Genomic DNA, 21,980 nt, shown 5'->3' on the forward strand with positions numbered 1-21,980 from the left:
AGCCGATAGGTTGCACCTGTTCCCAGCGGAACTTTGGGAGAAGGGAAGGTATGGGGGAAATAGAAAAGTATTCCAAATATATGGGCTCCCTGTAGTTGCAGGTTTTTGTATGCGGACAGAATACATGCTTGTCTTCATTGATTGCACCGTGACCCCATGAAGGTGAACTCTGTATTCTGAATAGGCAGCCATTGATTGTATTCTCTCACAAATAGGGACCAAACAGGTACATCTTTCAGCTGTCTCTGCTATGGTTGCCAACTGACCAGGAAACAAACAACACACAAGCTTGGCCTGCTCTTGCCCTTGTAATCCCAGCACCATCAGCCACGAAGCATGGATGGCTGGAGGTTGAGTGGCTGCAAATGGCACAGCTGCAGGGGCCAGCGGAAAAGTTGGCAACCCAACTCAGCTGCTTTCATGAGAGAAGCAAACATGAAATGCCTAATGAAAAACCCAACTTGGAAGAAGAAAATGACTGCTGCAGGTCCAGGGCCTAGTGCCTAAATTATGAGGGGATGGGAAGCACAAAGCAGGAGGCTGATTGAACTGGCACAAAGACCCACTCCCTGATCCCTCCCCCCCCAAATCAAACCATGCCCCTCTCTCCTTGCATTACAAAAGGCAAAGGGCAGCCAGGCCTGCTCTGCATCACCTTGTAGTTCAAGCAGTGTCAGGCTCCTGCCCTCTGCCTGCACACCTGATCCATTGCTCTGTACCTGGGGCTAGCAGGTACATTCCCGAGCTTTAGGCCCCAGTGGCAAGCAATCATTTCCTGGGCAATTTGCACCGCTTCGATCCTCAAGGTTCTGAGACTCAGGATGCCACTCCTTTCCGCCTCTTTATCAACAATATGATTGAACCACAGTGTCTAAAGGGGAAAGGGAAAACCACCTTTCTCTTTCGATGCCCCACCCCCACCCCCTTTCTGCCGCCTGCAAAGGATCAAGGGGGCGGGGTGATGGTGGCTGCTTTGAGTAGTGAGTTCGGGGTGGCGGGAAGAAGGGACACCGAGCGGCAGTAGAATAAACCGGCATCATTGTCATGCACAGGCTGCCTTGCCCCCCTCCCCTCCCCCTCCCTCCCCTAACAATACTTCAGGTACGGCCGCCCGCTCGTCCACCTCCCTCCGCCCCCCCCCGATTCCGTTTCTGCTGCCAAAGGGGGTGGGCAGGGTGTCGTTGTTTGATCAAAATGAAGCTGGGAGAATAATGAAAGGGGGCGAGATCCGGAGATGGAGGAGAAATCTGGTGGTTGTCGTGCGCTCCCCGCCTCCCCCCCCCCAACATCCTCCCACCGATTATCCCATTGTGGAGCATGGAAGGATGGAGGTTCTGGGGGAGGTGGGGCTGTGTGTGTGTGTTCCCCCTCCCTCTCCGCAAATGCAATGGCTCCATCACGCCCCTGGAGAGGGAAGAGAAAGGAGAAGCGGCGGCGGCGGCGGCCAACCTTTGCGGCACCGGGATGGGGGGGAAGAGAAAAGAAGGAATGCGTGTGTCGCTGGGGGGAGGCTTGGCCCTGGGGGTGAGTGGGGGGCTAAGATTAGGGTCCTCGGCCACCTCTCCCTCCCCCGCACACACCCCTCGGTTAAACGCCCCCCCCCACGCCCGCCATCCCTGCGTACTCACCCTGGCCGGCCAGTGCGGGTAGCCTTTCATTTTGGCGAAAACCAGATCTCCAGCTTTGTATTCGCGGGGCCTCGGACGAGCCATCGGGTCCTGCCCTGCCCTCCTGCCCGTCGCCAACTCCGAAGCAACCCCCAGCACCGCTCCCAGGCCTTCCCCGGCTCTGCGCGGCCCCCCTCTGACCCTCCACAAACTCGGGGAGAGGGGAGAGGCGAGGAGGGGGTGGTGGGAAAGAGGCGCTCGGCTCCCCCTTCCTGACAACAACAACAACAACAATATTATTATCGATAATAATAGTGATGGTGACACGACGGCTGCTGCGCCGATCGAGCAAAGGAGGCTTCCGGAGAGGGAAGGATCGGCCCCGGGCACAGCAGAGAAGCGGCGGCTGGAGGAGGAGGTGGAGGAGCAGGAGAAGGAGGAGAGGGGGGCTGGTGTGTGCGTGTGCGTGTGTATGTATGTGTGTGCAAAAGGGGGGAGGGGAGGCCCTGGACTCGGCACCCCCAGCCCCCAAGAATCGAGGGATCCAGCAACCTTGCGGGGCTCCTCCGCTAGGAAAGGCTGGTGGGGGCTGGGCAGGATTGGGGGTGGGTGGGCGCCACAGGGGGGGAGGCGGAGATCCCCTCCCCCAAGCCCTGGCTTGGGAACAATGTGGCCAGAAAGGAAGGGCGAAATGTAGCCGCCGCCGAGCTGCCTACATTGCGCTCCCCATCCCGAACACTCGCCGGTGCAGCAGCAGGAGAGAGAGAGGCAGAGAGAAAATATGGACCCTTCTGCAAAATTATTCCTTGGGCAGCGACCGAAAACACAATTTCCCCCCTCCTTTCTTTCTTTAATGGCTCGCTCGCTCGCCCGCTCGCCGCCTTCTCTCCCTTCCTGTTATTTTCTAGGTACACGGATCGTTTTCTATGAAAACAAGAAACGGCGCACGGAAGGAGGAGGTTTGTAGCTCGCACACACACACAGAGAGAGAAATGGGCGGGAGAGCCTTTTATTTCTTTGGACGTTGCAGAAAGAGATGAATAAACGGGATCTGAAGGCTTTGACCTGGTCGAATCCTTCCGTTTTATAGGTAGGAAGAATTCTTGCTTGCCTGCTGTTGTTTGCAGGCCAAACTGAAGTGCCTCCGTTTCATGCCTAGGTACACAAAGAAACAAACCCCTGCTCTGGAGGCGCAGAACAGACAGACTGAAGCCTGCCTGAATATTGGCAGGGAATTGGTCATTGTCTCCTTCCAAAATGGGAGAGGGTGCACGCGTGATCACTGGCAGGCCGCACACGGAATTCGTGATTATTTCCTACAACCATTAAAAAAAATTGCTGCTTCTGGAAATGAGGACGCAGGAGAAGAAGCCAGGGAAACTTACAAACGCACCAGACAGGGTTTTGTTTTGTTGTGTTTTGTTTTTAGGCCTGGGCAGAGTTTTGTCCCTCCTGCTCAGCTGCTGAACAAGAGGGATGCAAAAAAGGAAAAACAGAAAGTCTTGGGTAGAGTTCTCCTCCGAGAAAGTTGGTAAAAAGTCACACAAACATCCTACCAGCAAACAGACGTTGGTGACAGACAACACTTTCTCCACATACATTGAAGGCATGTCTTCCACTCCCTCACTTTAACAGCCATGCCTTCCCCTGAAAAATCCTGGGAACTGTAGTTCAGGGTGCTGGGAATTGTAGCTCCGCAAGAAGTGAATTAGTCTACCGTTCCCAGGATTCTGGAAGCAGCCGCTGGGACCATATAACACCTGTCCTAAAGGATCTACACTGGCTCCCAATACATTTCCAAGTACAATTCAAAGTGTTGGTGCTGACCTTTAAAGCCTTCAATGGCCTTGGCCCAGTATACCTGAAGGAGCATCTCCACCCCTGTCATTCAGCCCGGACACTGAGGTCCAGCTCCGAGGGCCTTCTGATGGTTCCCTCGCTGCGAGAAGTGAGGTTACAGTCCCATGATATGTCAAGGAGATAAAGAACTACACAACTTTTAGAAGACACCTGAAGGCAGCCCTGTATAGGGAAGTTTTTAATGTTTGATGTGTTATTATGCTTTTATGTATGTTGGAAATTCCCCAGAGTGGCTGGGGCAACCTAGTCAGATGGGAAGGGTAATAATAATAATAATAATGATAATAATGGCTTTTTTCAGGTGGGTTCTGGCACTTCTCCAGTACCATTCTAATAGAACAAAGGAGGTGTTCATGGTGAGTTCTGGCACCTCTTTTTCTAGAAAATAGCACTAATAATAATATTAATAATAATAATACAAAAGTATTGTGCTTTAAGGCTCCATCTGCACTATATGTTTAAAGCAGTATCATACCACTTTAAGAGTCATGGCTTCCAACAAATAATCCTGGGAAATGTAGTTTGTTAAGGGCGCTGAAAGTTGCCAGGAGATCCCTATTCCTCTCCCAGAGCTACAATTCCCAGAAAGGGGGGGAATAACAATCAATCCCTCTTTACAGGGAACTCTGATAACTGTAGCTCTTGGATGGAAAAAAATTCTCCTAACCGCTCTCCGTACCCTTAACAAACTACTGTTCCCATAATTCTCTGGGGGAAATGCTATGTGCAAGGATAAACATGTAGTCAATGAGGGCTCAGAGGTGTTTTTCTAAGTACAGTACTGTATGTTGCAATACTAAGGCAAGAAAGTCTCTCTTCTCAACCCTTTGGTATGAAGTGGCCTTGTGATTATCCTTCATGCTCTCTCGGACTTGCAATCCTGGACCTTTTCCCTATTAAAACATTTTATCAGACAATCAGTCATTTCTTAAAAGCATATGCAGAATATGAAGGATTTCAAGACTAATTAATCAATTAATTACATTTCTGTCCCTCGTTCCCTTCAAGACTCTCAAGGCAGAGCAGACTTGAGAGCAGCAGAGGAAGTGAGAAAGGCAAGGAAATCCAGACAAATGCAATTTCTTTTCCCTAGTATTAATTTGCAAGGCCCTCAACAGCTTGGGGCTTCAGGATAATTTAAGGACAAATAAAATAAAATAAAGGACATGCAAATCGCAACCTCCAAAAATGGACTTTGATACAGAAGAGGACATCCTCCAGATCTCGGATTGTAGATGTCAGCTATGCACCTCCTATTCTTTACTATTCTTTACTTATTTATTGCAAGGTAGGTTAGGCTGAGAGGCAGTGATTGGTTCAAGGTCACTCAGTGGTCGAGTGGGGATTTGAACTCTGATGCCCCAGTCTGATACTCTAACCCAGTGATGGCCAAACTTGGCCCTCCAGCTATTTTTGGACTACAACTCCCATCATTCCTAGCTAACAGGACCAGTGGTCAGGGATGATGGGAATTGTAGTCCCAAAACAACTGGAGCGCCAAGTTTGGCCATCACTGCTGTAACCATTGCACCACACTGCCTCTCTGTAATTAATCTAAGAGTGATGTTTACTTCATGTGGACCCCTTGAAATTAATGGACCTAACTTGGTCGTGTTCATTAAAGCCAGTGGATCTGCTCTGAGTAAAACTGAGCTGAACGCCGCTCAGATCTTGCCTGCACCTCTGACTGGATTTAGCAATGTAATCAGCAAAAGTTACTACTCCTTGTTTGGAGCACAGGCTGGCTTTAATGGTTTCTTTTTCATCTTGCTCTAGTTGCGTAGAAGAAGAAAAATGGCATTAAAAACTAAACAGGTGTACACAGCCATAATTCAGAACCGGCATGCCAAATTTTGGGACTTGGCAATCATAGAGAAACTAGGGTTGGATCTAGACACATCAAAAAAGAAAAGTTTCAGGAAAACATGCTGTAAACTTCATCATGGGATACATTATTGTGTTGATGAAAGATGGAACTCGACAGCGCCATCTGGTGCCACAGTCCTATAACGCATTTAAAACACTTTTTCTTTACTGTACTAATGTAGCTGAATGCTCAGACGCCACCTTAAGGGACTAAGGCAACAGACTCCTTTTCAACACCTTGGTGGCTGAAAAATCACTATCTCTTCTGAGAGAATTTTGGGAAATGGAGCTTTGTGATGGGAATAAGGCTCTCCTAAGAACTCTCAGCACCCTTAACAAACTACAGTACCCAGAATTCTTTAGGGGAGGAGGAGGGATCAGGCAGGACTGCTTAAAGTGGTATGATACTGCTTTAGGTTTATAGTGCTGATGTGGCACAGGATGGTTTTCAATGTGGCTAAGCTATCCCTGTCTGGGAACAGTCATCGCTGTCATATCAGCCCATGCTAATAAAAGGCACACCTAACCACTGAAGGGCATTTTGATGGATGTGCCACTGGGCACATGACAGAAATCTAGTATTTATGAAAGAAAATTATGGCAGGGAAGAAGTCATCAATCTAGCTCAGATTTTTTCCGTTCCTTCCTGTCAGGTCTCCCGGCATTGTCTGCGGCTTCTGGTGTAACATGTTATAAATATTTCGCCATGGGAGGAAAGACATAAGCCAGGCATCCCCAAACTGAAACACTCCAGACTACAATTCCCATCATCCCTGACCACTGGTCCTGTTAGCTAGGGATCATGGGAGTTGTAGGCCAAAACATCTGGAGGGCCACAATTTGGGGATGCCTGACATAAGCATAAATTTGAAATATGTTGAAAAGAGATTTATTGTTGCTTAATTATGCTACTTTAAGTGTGGGGATTGCTTATTACTTATTATTAGCAGTGGTATTATCAATAATAATAATAATAATAATAATAAATTTGTACCCCACCCATCTGGCTGGGTTTCCCCAGCCACTCTGGGCGGCTTCCAACAAAGATTTTAATGCTTTAAAGGTTTGATGGATTACTGTATTTTAATATTTTGTTGGAAGCAGCCCAGAGTGGCTGGGGAAGCCCAGCCAGATGGGCGGGTTATAAATAATAAATTATATTATTATTATTAAAAATACATTGAAATGTCACACATCAAAAACTTGCTCAAACAGGGGTGCCTTCAGATGTCTTCTAAATGTCAGGTAGTTGTTTGACATCTGATGGGAGGGCGTTCCACAGGATGGGTGCCACTACCAAGAAGGCCCTCTGCCTGGTTCCCTGTAGCTTTGCTTCCCACAGTGAGGAAACTGCCAGAAGGCTCTTGGCGCGGGACCTCGGTGTCTGGGCAGAATGATGAGGGCGGAGACGCTCCTTCAGGTATACTGGGCCGAGGCCGTTTAGAGCTTTAAAGATCAGCACCAACACTTTGAATTGTGCTCAGAAACATACTGGGATCCAATGTACGGTAGGTCTTTCAGGACCGGTGTTATATGGTCTTGGTGGCCACTCCCAGTCACCAGTCTAGCTGCTGCATTCTGGATTAGTTGTAGTTTCTGGGTCACCTTCAAAGGTAACTCCACGTAGAGTGCATTGCTGTAGTCCATGCGGGAGAGAACTAGAGCATGCACCACTCTAGCGAGCCTTGTATTATTCGTATTGACTTTTTGCTTTGGTGTGTAAACTGCTTTAAGAGAGTTCTGTGGAAATACAAAACAGCAGACAAGTTAAATAAATAAAATAAGCAAATAAACAACACATCTAGAGATACTGGTTTTCTGTGCAAAGAGATTGAGATAGTAGATATTAGCTTCCATTCACGCTGCCATCCTGGCACAGGGGGGGCTGAAGGGAAATCTTCTGAAAGGGGTCTCCATGCAGAACGTTCAGGTTCTAATGGTGATGACATTGACTTTCCAGACTGGCTCCAGGTTTGAGGAGCAAAGCATCCATTGTGGGAACATGGATATTGTTGTATTTTAAAATCAGTTGGGCCATTGATTAGGGACAACTTGTAAGCCACACAAAAGCTTTCTATCCAGTTAACCAATTTATCACCTGAATGTTGCAACCCAGTGGATGAACAATATTTGGGGTTTTGGAAGACAGGTCTATGACATTCTTTGCATGAAAAGAAGTGGCTGAGCTTGTAGAGGGGGGCAAACATCATTGTTCCTGTGTTGTGTCTTCTTCATAATACGATTGGAAAGGCCATATGCAATCATGCTTTCGGAAGCCTGCTCTGCTCTGCAGTAACTCAGAGCAGGACTTTTAGTGCTGCTGTCCCTGTTCTGTGGAACAGTGTTTCTGTTGAGATAAAAGTAAAGTTAAAAATAAAGGACCTCTGGATGGTTAAGTCCAGTAAAGCCAACTATGGGATGTGGCGCTCATCTCGCTTTCAGGCTGAGGGAACCAGCACTTGTCCACAGACAGCTTTCTGGGTCATGTGGCCAGCAGAACTAAACCACTTCTGGTGCAATGGAACACCATGACAGAAACCAGAGCACACAGAAATGCTGTTTACCTTCCTGTCACCTATTTATCTACTTGCACAAGTGTGCTTTCAAACTGCTAGGTTGGCAGAAGCTGGGACAGAGCAATGGGAGCTCACTCTATCGTGGGGATTCAAACCACTAGCCTTGGGTTCTGTTGAGACACAAAAAGTATTCACTATTCACACTTTCCAGAAACAACTGGACAGATATTTTGTTCCAACAGGCCTTTTAAGCTGGATAAACAGGTCTTTACCATGAGTGTTAACATTAGGGTTTTAGTCTTGTTCGAAATATATTTGTTGCTTTTGTGTTTTTAACTTATACGTAAACCACCTAGGGACAGTGATTTAGAAGGTGATTGACAACTCAGTGACCACCACCACCATTAATCAGCAGGAATCATGCCCAGAAGCAGTTTTTGTTTTTTTTATTTTTTAATATAAAAGTGCCAGTACTCACCATGAAGTTGTTACAGTAAGTGCCACACTTTAAACATTTTTGGCGGTGAGGGGAGGTGCCGGTACTGCGTATCCTTGAGTACCTGCAGAAAAAAAAATACAGAAGTCAATCAATTGGTGAAAAAGCACACAATTACCTAATTTTTCAGATCTGTTTAGTATTTTATATAGTGCAACCTGGCTGTCTGCCCCATTTATGAATCTTAAATTTGGGGCACTATGGCTTGGTATTCACAAAACACATCTTCACCTGTGACTCACTTGTTTATTTCTTTGCTTCTAATTTAATTAAGCAGATAAATAACCAGCCTATCAAAAATGAATAGCACCAACCTTGCATAACACAGTTTACAGGGCTATCACAACAAAAATAACTCATCTTCACCATTCACCACCGGTGGCACCCAAAGTATTTTGTGCAGCTGAGCTGTATATACATATACATATACATATACATATACATATACATATACATATACATATACATATACATATACATATACATATACATATACATATACATATACATACTGTATACATATGTATACATATACATATGCTGACTAGTATTGGAAATCTGAAAACAAAACAGATGCATATTCTAGATGCAGCATCCAAGCTGGGTGGCAATGGGACATATAATCTTAGATTCTAACGGTATCTTTTTGTGTGTGTGTTCTTCTATACTCAAACTTATCTCAGAATGGGGATTTGCAGTCTCATGGGGATTTGCAGACAAAACAGGTAGGTAATTTGAAATTGCCTTTGCTGACTTGAAAATGCATTCATTTTCATGTTCTGGAGCAAGCTCTGTGAAGACTAATTATCTGAGTTTCTAGCCTGTTTAGGAAAAGCTGGCTCTAGTTGGTTGGGGTATATTGGCCAGTGCTGGTGCCAACACCAACACACCTGTGTTCCATTCTCTGAAGAAGGCACCTACTTGTTTCATTTTTGGAATAACAGAAACAATGCCGCAGCATCTTCTCAAAAGAGGAGTGTGATTCACCAGAGGTGAGATGCCAAAAAATCAGGACTGTCCCCATTAAATAGGGATTGTACGTATGGAGTAGTTGATTGCTCAATTAATTTCCACCTTTAAAAAAATGAAAAGGAAACTGAAACAAAGGGAGGAAAATTGCATGAATCGAACAGATGCTCTACCACTAAGATGAGCATTTTCACAAAGGCCTCTTGCTTCTTGCAGAATTAATGCCGCTTCTGGGAAGGAAGAGCGTGGTGGTGATAACACCAAGGTTGCAGGTTCGATCCCCATATGGGACAGCTGTATATTCCTGCATTGCGGGGGGTTGGACTTGTGGGAAAGTTGAGGAAAGCAGGAGAGGATATATTGATTAAATATTATCCCTCCTCACTCACGCTAGTGAGCTAGAGGCAGAGCACATTCCCTTGCACATTGCTGGAAGCTAGTTGATGGATTCGTTAGAATAATTTGAGCTAAGAAATCCAGTCTGGGTTGTTCCTTGTAAGTTTCCCGTTTTATTTCCCTCCTGAAATAACAACAACAGCAACACGAAATTCTTGATTAAAAGTGAGAGTAAAGGTTACTTAGATTCAGTCCACAGTCATATTCTGAAGGCAGGCTTTATCTTGTGGTTTCAGTTTTGTTATAAGAAAAACTGCTCCTTTTCCCTTATGGGGTACCCAAGAGCCCATATGTAGGTTCTCTAGTGGTAGGAGAAAATAACAAAGGCCAACCAGAGAATATTGAGAAGCAAAGCAGCTACCGGTAGTAAGCATGATCTTTATTAAACTGTTGCAACAGGGTGCTCACCTCCCCCTCCTCGCAGGAGGGAGGAGGAACCCAGAACAATGGTGGGCAAGCCCTTATATAGACTTTTGAAATTGCCACCCTGTAGCTCGACACCCCCCCCAATACATCATACATACATCACAGAAGGGGTGGTCTACAGCATAATCCTGCCTGGCAGGAAACCCAGTGGTACTTAATTGGTTCCGGAAGTCCGAACTTAACCTGAAGCGTACTTAACCTGAAGCAAACTTTCCCATTGAAAGTAATGGAAAGTGGATTAATCCATTCCAGACGATGAAAAACACCCCCTAAAACAGCAATTTAACACGAATTTTACTGTCTAATGAGACCATTGATCCATAAAATGAAGGCAATAATCAATGTACAGTGGTACCTCAGGTTAAGTACTTAATTGGTTCCGGAAGTCCGTACTTAACCTGAAGCGTACTTAACCTGAAGCGAACTTTCCCATTGAAAGTAATGGAAAGTGGATTAATCTGTTCCAGGCGGGTCTGCCGAGTACTTAACTTGAAAGTACTCAACCTGAAGCGTACTTAACCCGAGGTATGACTGTAATGTAATGGTTACAGGTAGGTAGCCGTGTTGGTCTGGGTCGAAGTAAAATAAAAAAATTCCTTCAGTAGCACCTTAAAGACCAACTAAGTTTTTATTTTGGTATGAGCTTTCGTGTGCATCCACACTTCTTCAGTTCATGCGGCTCAATGTGGTGCCTTCCATAGTTCTGGTTACAGGTAGGTAGCCGTGTTGGTCTGGGTCGAAGTAAAATAAAAAAATTCCTTCTGGTCTTCAGTAGTAGGTATCTGAAGAAGTGTGCATGCACACGAAAGCTCATACCAAAATAAAAACTTAGTTGGTCTTTAAGGTGCTACTGAAGGAATTTTTTTGTAATGTAATGGGTTTACCTGGACAGCCTGGCCATTCTTTTGTGATGATAAATACTTAATTCCTGAGTCCAGGTCACAGGCTCACCTATTCATATACAAATGTGCCCTTAAGGCAGGATTTGTGAGCACAGAGACAATGGGGAGGCCTTTCCCATTTCCATCCAAACTGCAGAGGAATATTAGAGGTCACTGAAGGAGTCAAAATGGCTTTGGGACTGTTCTCCTGTACTATTTCAGACATGTGGTTTATATACTTATGTATGTGTTTGCCGTGTACATTTGTGAACATTTATCATATATAGAATTCCTATAACAGTTTCATTTGTAGAGAAAAGAAGTCTGGGCTAGGCCTCAAGTCTTTCTACTATGTGGTGTCCATCCTCTGTAAGGATGAGCCATGACAAAGGTGAGCAGAAGGAGAAAAAGGCAATAGAGCAAAAGGGGGGAAAGGGAAGATGGCTGCATGACTAGCCGCTTTATAGGGTCTGGCAGGGTCACACCCATCTACCTGGTCACACGCAGGGGGAGGATGCACCAGACCAGGTGTGACAGGAAGTCCTCATGGCTGGAGCAACATTTTCCTGTGTGTCCACTCTAGGCAACAGGAAATGTTATATTTGACTGCTTCATTGATGTTACATCCCACAGGACTAAATGATCCTCAGGGTCCCTTCCACCTCTACAAATGTCTGTCTGTCTGTCTGTCTGAAATAAGGGTAGCGGATGTAGGCCTGCAACAAAGCTGTGAAAAAGGGGCTTTTGATTTTGCTCTGCACACCACACATCTGGGCATGAAGCTTCTCTTCTCCTCTTAGGGATGCCATAGTTACTGAGTTGCTTTCGGACACAAAAAGTGGGGGGAAGGCCACATGGTTTAGGTCATGGCAACGTGGGAAGAAAATCGGGATCCTTTTCAGACTGTTTGAGAAGGGAAAGTGAAGACTTTCTACCATGCTTCTCAATTAGCTTTCTCTTAAGCCCCCAAGAGGATTTTTTCAAGATCCACTTAAATTATTTAGCAGGTTGCAGAATTTACCCCCCCCCCATGTTATACTCAGGCGCTTCCAGCAGAGGACTCTGTCTACCAACAATTACATTATATTTGTTCAGATGGCAGCTTAGGGAGCCAAGTGGTCATTTTTCCAGTTCCTTTTGGCAATGGTTAACTTAAGCCGGGGGGGGGGGGAGAATAAAATGTGTAACTTAATAAATGTGTACTCCTTACAGATCCTTTGGGGGGGGGAACCTGGGAAATAGTGAAGATAATGCTTATATAGATCTAGAGTACCCATCTTGCCCAAGTTTCTAGTGCACATGTATTTATCCTGCTCATTTGTTTTGTTTTCCCACCTTGCAACTTACAGTCATACCTCGGTTTAAGTACGCCTCAGTTTGAGTATTTTCAGTTTAGGTACTCTGCGGACCCGTCTGGAACGGATTAATCCACTTTCCATTACTTTCAATGGGAAAGTTCGCTTCAGGTTAAGTACGCTTCCGGTTCAGTACAGACTTCCGGAACCAATTGTGTTTGTAAACCGAGGTACCACTGTATTGTATAATCATCCCCTATTAGAATCATAGAATTGGAAGAGACCATAAGGGCCATCCAGTCCAACCCCACGCCTCACCCACAGAGCTCTGCACCGTAACGCACCAAAATGATAACCCCGCCACCCTGAGTTGCCAGTTTCCACCTTGTTGCTACAAAAATCCACCAAGTTCTGTCCTGTGACTGGTCAAAATTCGCCCTTGACTTCACCTCCTGATCCATCTCTGGCTCTGCTTGCTAACCAGATTTTCTTAAATTTACAAGGTGGCAGTCCTCATTGTATTCTAATGACAATTAGCCCACTGTTTCAGTTTCCACCCTATGAGGGTTTGGCGGGAGAGCAAAGATGGAAATTCCACCGTGGCCTTTGTCTCCAAACTGCTTCTTCAGATGTAAGAGATCTCAGGTTTAACCTGTGCCTTGTGGAAGCAGGGCTGGAAATCACTTCTTTCTGATACCCCAGAAGGCAGCTGCCAGCCAGTGTAGCATCAACACCAGGCATAGGCAAACTTGGCCCTCCAGATGTTTTGGGACTACAACTCCCATCATCCCTGACCACTGGTCCTCTTAGCTAGGGATGATGGAAGTTGCAGTCCCAAAACATCTGGAGGGCCAACTGATGTGGAAATGTGGCAAATAGAATCTAAGATTGGGGGGGGGGGGAATGCAAAGTGCTGAGAAACTGAAACAGGTGATTATTATTTATTTATTTATTTATACCCCGCCCATCTGGCTGGGTTTCCCCGTCATTCTGGGCGGTTTCCAACAAATACCAAAATACATTAAAATATCACAGATAAAAAACTTCCCTAAACAGGGCTGCCTTTAGGTGTTTTCTAAATGTCAGGTAGTTGTTTATCTCCTTGACCTCCGATGGAAGGGCGTTCCACAGGGCGTGCGCCACTACCGAGAAGGCCCTCTGCCTGGTTCCCTGTAGCTTTGCTTCTCGCAGTGAGGGAACCGCCAGGAGGCCCTTGGCGCTGGATCTTAGTGTCCGGGCAGAACAATGGGGGTGAAGACGCTCCTTCAGGTATATAGGACCGAGGCCGTTTAGGGCTTTAAAGGTCAGCACCAACACTTTGAATTGTGCTCGGAAACGTACTGGGAGCCAATGTAGGTCTCTTAGGACCGGTGTTATGTGGTCTTGGCGGCCGCTCCCAGTCACCAGTCTAGCTGCCGCATTCTGGATTAATTGCAGTTTCTGGGTCACCTTCAAAGGTAGCCCCACGTAGAGCGCATTACAGTAGTCCAAGGCAAGCGGGAGATAACTAGAGCATGCACCACTCTGGTGAGATGGATTTGTCCATAGGGTTAGGATCATAGTTCATTGCTGGAGTAGGGTGTGTGTGTGTCTTATTTTAGGAACTCATTGACTCTGAAGCAATAGCTAGAATATATTCCCAGTAGCCAGCTGATTAAAAACTAAGAGCATCATTTTTTTGTCAAAAAGAGATCTTGAGCATAGGCTAAAATCATGTTTCAACACATCATTTTACGCTACGAAATATAATTTTCCCACAGGAATTTTGCTGAAATGTGCTGAGAAAGGAGCATGTCAGAAGGAGAGGGGGTGGGTGGGGGGTGAGGAGAGAGAAATAGTTCCATTCATGGAGTCACGCACTTGAGAGCCGTTTCCACTCTTTCACTGCTTGTGCGTCCATGTGCGTCCCACCTGTCATAGCCCTCTTCTAACCTTTAACCTTTCCACCACAAAGCTGTTATACAAAACATGAGTATGATTAATTCAGGAGTTTGCAGGTGTGTATTTCATAGTTTTCAGCTCGTTTTGATGGCACAATACACCAGCAGTCACTGTCAATTTCATGTCTAGGTCAAATGGCACAGCTAGATGGTTCTGCTGCATATTATATATATAATTTTACTTTTGCAATCATTTTAATATTATCGTAATCATTCACACTGCATCAGCAATATTTCCTGCATCTCATTATAGAATTTTAGTCTGCTATTTGCCGTTTGTGTTAAAATGCACATTCTACATAGACCGAGAACCTCTACCTTCGGAAATTTACAGTTTAAAAAAATTGTTGACGTGTGAGTTTTCTGGTCTTCCTCGATACATGCACACAATAGCTACTCAAGTGAAAAAGGTTTTGCAACAGCCAACCCGTGTCAATTTATTGCTCATAATTTCTTTCTCGTCTACAAGTGACAGAAATTATGCCTGCAGTGGGAAGAGGAGGGGTCATGGCTTAGAGGCAGATCACCTGCCTTGCATGCAGAAGGTCCCAGGTTCGATCCCTGACATCTCTAGATAGGGCTGGGAGACAATCCTGCCTGACACCCCAGAAAGCCCCTGACAGTCAATGTAGAAAACCCTGTTTTGGGTAGATCAGTGGTTTTGTGGAGAGAGATTTGCCAATTGTGTTATTGAGCTAGATCTGATCCTATAGTTTGCATTGCCTGCATTGTATAATTGTGAGTGTATGGGTTAGCCCCCCCATATCCCTGGGATGACTTGCTGTGTGCCAAAGGACGGATGACTGTCTTGTCTAGCAGTCTGACGCAAAGAGCAGCAAGATAGTCAAGGCTGCCTGAGTCAGCATGCATAAGACCGGACACAGGAAGATCCTTATATGTACTTATGACCCCCTTGCGTGCGTGACCCCCTTGCATGCGCACATTTACAGAGGAGGGGGAAAGGGGCCCAAAGAAGTGTATAAGAAGCTTTGCAATTTGTGTTTCTCTACTCTTGTCGTGAGGCTTAACCACCAAGAGTCTCTTAATTAATTAAGAATTAAACTCTTTCTCTGTAACTCAACCCCGGTGTCTTATTGACTGTCTCTGTCCTTGCCTGGGCACAACTTAATGACCCTTATCAGCAAATAAGGCTACAGTTAGACTTTTGCAATGCAATTCTAACCATGTCTACTCATCAAATAGACTGTGATCATTTTTGTTACAAATTTTGCCACCCCTCTAACCTACAAATTTGTTAGCATTTAAAATGAATTACCAAGGGCATGATCCAGTCAAAATTGAGTCAAAAGAGAAGTTCAGATACCTGCTGGAAATGTAAAGAAAAAGAAGGTACCTTTCATCATATGTGGTGGGTCGCGTAAGGTAACAAAAGCATTCCGGGAAATGATATATAATGAACTGAAAAAAAGGTTTAAAACAACCTTTATTTTAAAAAACCAGAAGCTTTTTTTTCATTAGGAATCGTAGGTACCGACATACCAAAGGAGCAGAAAAGACTTTTTATGTATGGGATAACAGCCACACAGATGCTACTGGCCCATAGATGGAAAGAAAAAAAGAGTCCCTGCCAGAGCGGAATGGCAAACCAAGCTGCTGGACTACGCCAAAATGGCAAAGCTGACCGGAACGTTAAGAAAGAACGGGGGAAATTCATAATTTATTTAGGAGACCACTGTAAGCAGATGAAAACGTTAGCAGGATTTTAGCAACACCTGTAACAAACAACAATATGGAGGGATACAAAATGTGGATGATGAAATAATATGCAGTTGAAAATGTTGACAATAGGACCCATGGAGGGGAGGGTGGAAAGTCTGGAGATTCAGAGAAATCTCTTAATATAGCAATGTATTTGGTACTGTTATAACTTTACACTTGTAAAATCAAATGAAAAATATTATAAAAAAATGAAACAAAATCCAGATTTTGAAGTCCCAAAGGAAAATTAATTAATGCCTATGCTTGATTTCTCAGTCGGTAGAGCATGAGACTCTTAATCCTAGGGTCGTGGGTTCGAGCCCCACTTTGGGCGAAATATTCCTGCACTGAAGGGGGTTGGCCTGGATGACCCTCGTGGTCCCTCCCGACTCTACAATTCTATAATTCTCCTCTCGCATCAAAATCTCTTCAAAAAGATCAGATCAGGCTGGACTGGGCCCCCAAACACAAAGCGGCATTGCCGAGGCCATGGCTCTTTGCATTTCTTTCCCCAGGGGGTTCTAACCCAAGTGTAAAATGTCTCCCAGGGCTGCGGGTATTTTAATTCCAAACATATTCTCTCTCCTTCCACTGTCGGAGGCTCTATGGCTCTGAATGCTGGTTCCTGGGAACCACAAGCAGGGAGAGCGTGATGTGCTCTGGTCCTGCCTTGGGGCTTCCCATGGGCATCTAGTGGTCACTATCTAAACAAGATGCTGAGCTTGATGGTGCTTCTTATGTCCTTAATGCGCTTACAAATCTAGCACCGTGGAACCAGAACACTTTGTTGCAATTGCCTGCCGTGCTTAAACGAACCCTGTTTGGGGATTAAACTAGTTTTAAGACTGCAATCGTATGCACCCTTTCCTGGGAGTAAGCACCACCGAACACAGTGGGACACCTTGTGAGTAAACAGGCAAAGGAGTGTGCTATAAATCTTCCTCATAACCCTCCCTCCCTCCCATTCTGATCTAGCAGCATCCCGTTGAAACTGAAATGGACCAGCAGTTGTGGGGGAGGAACGAGAAATAATGTTCCCACTTAAGCATTGGGTTGCATGCTAATCTGAGGTATGGGCATGACAGCAGGAATAGCTTAATAGACCATAACTTGAGCGAACGGTTCCTGAATGCGCATAAAGAATCCATATCACATATGTCTATCCATGGAGCAAGACACCTGGGTTGCAATTCCACCAGGAATGCGCTATGACTGGCTCTCTGTGTGTGCGTGAAAGTATAGGCAGAGGGCTTAAAGACTTGCTCTTCTATATATTAAAAAAATAAAATAAAAAGGGGGAAGCAGTAGTGTATTTTAAGGGGAAAGAATTGTGTCGCCACTCTGGAAATCGCATTGCCACTTCGTTGCTGGTCTGGCAACACTGGGCGGGAGGCAAGCCAGAACTATGCATAAAAACAAATAAATGCATAAGATAAATTATACGGCCGCAGTCATTGCCCTGTGTTAAGGGTGTTTCAGCTGAGCTGCATCCTTCTGTTTTAATGAGAAATCAGGGGGAAGTCGTAGGTTCTATGGCTTACAATTAGAAAACAGGTGGAGGGGCTGAATTGCAACTTTAATTCATGTGTGAGATGTATGTTTGAGGGCAGCCTGGGTTTGAGGGCAGCCTGGGTCAAAGCTGGGGTAGACAGTAGAAGAAAAACAGCTTGTCCTGAATAACTTGAATATTTGATGAGTGACTTTGTGATGCTAACAGGCAATCTGCATTTTTCTTCCATAGGGTTTACTGACGTGGTTTTTCCGGAAAGATCTCCCCATTTGTACTGCATCTTTTGGGGAAGAGGTTGTGGTGTTAGGCCAAGGGAGACATCTAGTATGCAATTTGTCTAATAGTAGGGGTTGTGTTTTTTTTTAATAAACCAAAACATTTATTAGTGGCCCATGTTAATCCACAGGCATTTATAAAGGTGTCCCCCCCACATTTGCTCAGTGTGGACCTGTAGTAAGAGAAGGTGGAGGAGAGGGAGGAGAGCCTAAATGCAACCACCTGGCTGAGCTGTAGCATTTTGGTTGGACCTACTGCCAGCACCAGCATCTCCCTGCCTTGGCGAGTCAAGGTGACTGAGAGTCAGAGAGGTTGAAAGTCACTGTCTGCTGTGTCTTGTTGCATAGGGATGGTCACAATGCAGGCTGGTCCATTTGAAGCACTGCCTCACCAACCTCAATCTACCCTCAGCCAACCTCCACCTGTCTGCATTTCTGATTACAACCCACCCAGAGTCAGGGTCAGCTTCCTCTTCCTTTGTCTCAGTGTTGCCCTTGTAGAACTCAACATTGAGGAGAGAAGGGGCTGTAGCTCAGTGGTAGAGCATCTGCTTTCCATTCAGGAGGTCCGAGGTTCAGTCCCCAGTGTTGGATGTTCCCTTGCCTTAAACGCCAGAGAGTCAATCCATATAGACAATATTGAACTAGGTGGACCAAGCATCAGCAAAACTAGGACAAAACTAGAATTAGTGGGCACTGCCTGCCATTGGCTCTGCCATTGCCCACTGTTGGCCTTCTGGCTTTCCATTTTACCAGTCCCACCAAGCACCAAGTGGCTCAGTAGTTTCAAGTTCCCCAGGTGGCCAGACCAGACAAACGCCAGCACCTTAGAAGGAGAGCAAGGTGTGGGTTCAGCACCATGGAGAGTGCTTCTGCCCCTGAGTCCAGACATTAAAGTTGTCTCAGTGAGGAGCAAATGGCTGAGTATTGCAACAGGCCTAGGTTGTCAGTGACTTGTGGCTCCATTCTCTGAGTGCTGCCTCCCAGTCAGTTCTTTGGCAGCTCCTGGCTCCTTCGGGTTAATGAGGTTTCTAGGTGTGGCTCTATCTCTCTCCTCATGGCCCTCTTGAGTCTCTGAGGAGTCTCTAGACCAGCCATCTGAGTCTGGCAGCTGAGGTGACTGCTCAGGGTTTGGAGGAGGGGTGGGGTACACAGACCCACATGGGATGAATCAGGGTGCAGTGTGATCTCTTCTGAGCTACAGCTGCCTCTGAGGGTCTTGGACCTATATATATGTCATCAACAAACACACACACAAACTTGCAGATCTACCAATTGAAGTGTGTCCTCTACAGCACTTTTATAATCGGTTGCTGCTGATAAAGCAATTTGAGGTCCAGTTGTTTAATCTATTGCTTAACTCAAAGGTTGCCAAGCTTTTTGGAACAATGGGCACATTTTGAATTTTGGGAGTTACAAAATAGCAGCTATGGTGTGTGTGTGTGTGGCATAACACAAAATTAAAGAGACAGCCACCCTGACCACATTATACTTGCCATGGGAAGTCAGCTATGTGTTTCTGATTCTGACTATGGAGATGGCACAATATTGCTTACACACACACACACACACACACACACACACACACACACACACTGTTGCTATCTAATGGCAACAGAGCATTCCTCAGTACAGTCAAACCTTGGGGTTGTTGAACGTAATCTGTTCCGGAAGCCCGTTCAGCTCCCAAAATGTTCGACAGCCAAGGCGAAGCTTCTGATTGGCTGCACTCAAGCGGAAGCCTTGCCTGATGTTCGCTTCCGAAAAACATTTAAAAACCGGAACACTTACTTCCGGGTTTTTGGCTTTCGGGAGCCGAAACATTCCAAAATGGAGGTGTTTGGGAACCTAGGTTTGACTGTACCGGGGAAAATAAATCACTTAGAAGGCTCCTATACATTTTGGCCCATAACCTTCTTTCTTGGAGGGCTAGAGACTTACATTTAAAAATAAAATAAAATGAAAACTCTGCAGCACCTGCCCAGGGACACCACTGAAAGCCTTCATGGATTGGCAACTCCTGGCTTAACACGACTAAACAACAACAAATTTGCATATCTTTTGCAACAAAGTAATATTTTATTATAATTAGGATCGAAGGAGCAAGTTGATTCAGTTTGCATTCAAAGGCAAACTTACCAAATCTGCACTTTTTGAAACCATATGCAAAATGAAACAAAGCCATCCTTTGAAATTCATTTCTCAGAATTTGCAGTGCAGTTCTCCAGAAAAGCAATTTGTCCAAAAATACACGTACTGGTGTAAAACGCGAGTAAAAATGCATGCATTGGTGAAAGTAGCATTAAAAATGCAATTCATTAAGGGGAAATTGTGTTGCAAAAAATGTGTATATGAGGCAAAATTGCATACAAACATCTGTAAATTTGGAGGAATTAGCTCTGAAATACGGATTTCCCCCCCTTAAAAATCCTCCAACTGAGGCAGAAATGGGGAGAACTGAATTTAAGATTGGAAAAATCAGAAACAAAGAAAACCTTAAATTGACAGATTCACCTAATCCTATCTGTGAGTAGGCTGAATTCAATGAGCTTGCCTCATAATCAGATGCCATAAAATTGGACAAAGAAAGGAAAACAACATGGATGATCCTCCAGATTCTATTGGGTCCCTCCAGGCTCCATATTCTAGCATCTGAGAGAATGGCAGCCTTAAAATAAAAATGGGGAAGTTTCTCTCTTTTTGGCATAGCTTCACTTGCAGAGACTTTTCATATCTTGAGCTAACTCTTTTATCTGTCTGCCTTGGGATTCTCCCTTTGATGTGGAGGCAGAAACCAGGGCGCCCGTCTCTTTGTGCATCAGTTAAGCCTCTCACTTCCATGTGCGAAATACCTGTGGGTTAGCTCTTATGATTACTAGGGAGTGTGGGGTTATGTAAAAGAAATAAGCAAACAGATGACTGCTTGGGAGATTGGAAGGAGAAGCGGGAGAGGGAAAGAAGCAGCTATTAAATTACAGAGGTAGAGGTGCATTAGTCTGCTGCAGCAGAAGCAAGGAAAGCTTGAATAATTTTATTAAGCTCTTTCCACAAGAGTGCTGAGAGTGGCTTAGAGGCCCCTATTCCCCTCACAGAGCTACAGTTCCCAGACTTCCCTGGTTGACTGCCAAAACCACTCTAGGGTAAGGTAAAGGTAAGGTGACTACAGGATGCGGCGCTCATCTCGCTTTCAGGCCGAGGGAGCCGGTGTTTGTCCACAGACAGCTTTCTGGGTCATGTGGCCAGCTTCTGGCAAAACGCAACACCATGAGCACACAGAAACGCCGTTTACCTTCCCGCCACAGCGCTACCTATTTATCTACTCACACAGGCGTGCTTTCGAACTGCTAGGTTGGCAGGAGCTGGGACAGAGCAATGGGAGCTCACTCTGTCGTGGGGATTCGAACCGCCAACCTTCCAATCGGCAAGCCCAAGAGGCTCAGTGGTTTAGACCACAGCGCCACCCGCGTTCCCTCACCACTAGGAACTGCAGCTGCAGAAGGGAAATCCAAGATCTCCTAACAACTCTCAGCAGCTTTAATGAACTACAGCTCCCAGAATTCTTTGGGGGAAGCCATGACTGTTGAAGTGGTACAACAGGACTTTAAATGTATGGTGCAGGTGGAGCCTGAGAGATGACATGCCTCCAAGATTCCCATATCCAAACCAAACACTGTAGTCCAGCTTTGGTATCTTGGGCTCAGGGAATCTCTGGATCACGGCTTCCCAAACTTGGGTCTCCCAACTGTTTTTGAACTACAACTCCCATCATCCTTTGCTAGCAGGACCAGTGGTCAGGGATGATGGAGATGTAGTCCTAAAACAGCTGGAGACCCAAGTTTGGGAAACCCTTCTCGGGATCAATTGTGATGCTCAGGCCCAGGAGCATCTCTGTTGTCACCACTGGCCTCCAAGTCTCTGACTGAGTCACTGCTCTATTCTGGGATCATGGATCATGATTCTACCACACTGTCATCTAGGCAACTTCTAGAATTCTACCCATCAATGGCCCATTGGCCAGTGTAGTTCAATAGACCTTCCATGTCAAGAGGCAGTATGTCTTTTTTGTAGCAAACACTGCCCCGGTTCTGAGCTTTGGAGAGCATCTGGCTGGCTGATGTTGGCAGCCAAATATTGTGATTAGGGCGAACTTTGGCCTTCTCCAGCTGGGGCCATGCAACCTCTTAGGCTTGAAAGCTAACAGCATCACGTATCCAGAGTGCTATT

At 45.6% G+C, this 21,980-nt stretch overlaps 1 protein-coding gene across 1 annotated transcript in view; it reads right to left on the minus strand.

The window, feature by feature from the left end:
• The window catches only part of HDGFL3 (HDGF like 3), a 40,867-nt gene extending 38,377 nt beyond the window's left edge, over positions 1–2,490 (minus strand). The window contains exon 1 of the mRNA XM_035131257.3: positions 1,629–2,490. Within this exon, the coding sequence (XP_034987148.2) occupies positions 1,629–1,712 (84 nt within the window). The 5' untranslated portion in view covers positions 1,713–2,490. The remainder of the gene's footprint in view (positions 1–1,628) is intronic.
• Between the last annotated feature and the right edge of the window lie 19,490 nt (positions 2,491–21,980).

Source organism: Zootoca vivipara, chromosome 13, assembly GCF_965207765.1.
Source record: "Zootoca vivipara chromosome 13, rZooViv2.hap1.1, whole genome shotgun sequence".
Taxonomy (NCBI): domain Eukaryota; kingdom Metazoa; phylum Chordata; class Lepidosauria; order Squamata; family Lacertidae; genus Zootoca; species Zootoca vivipara.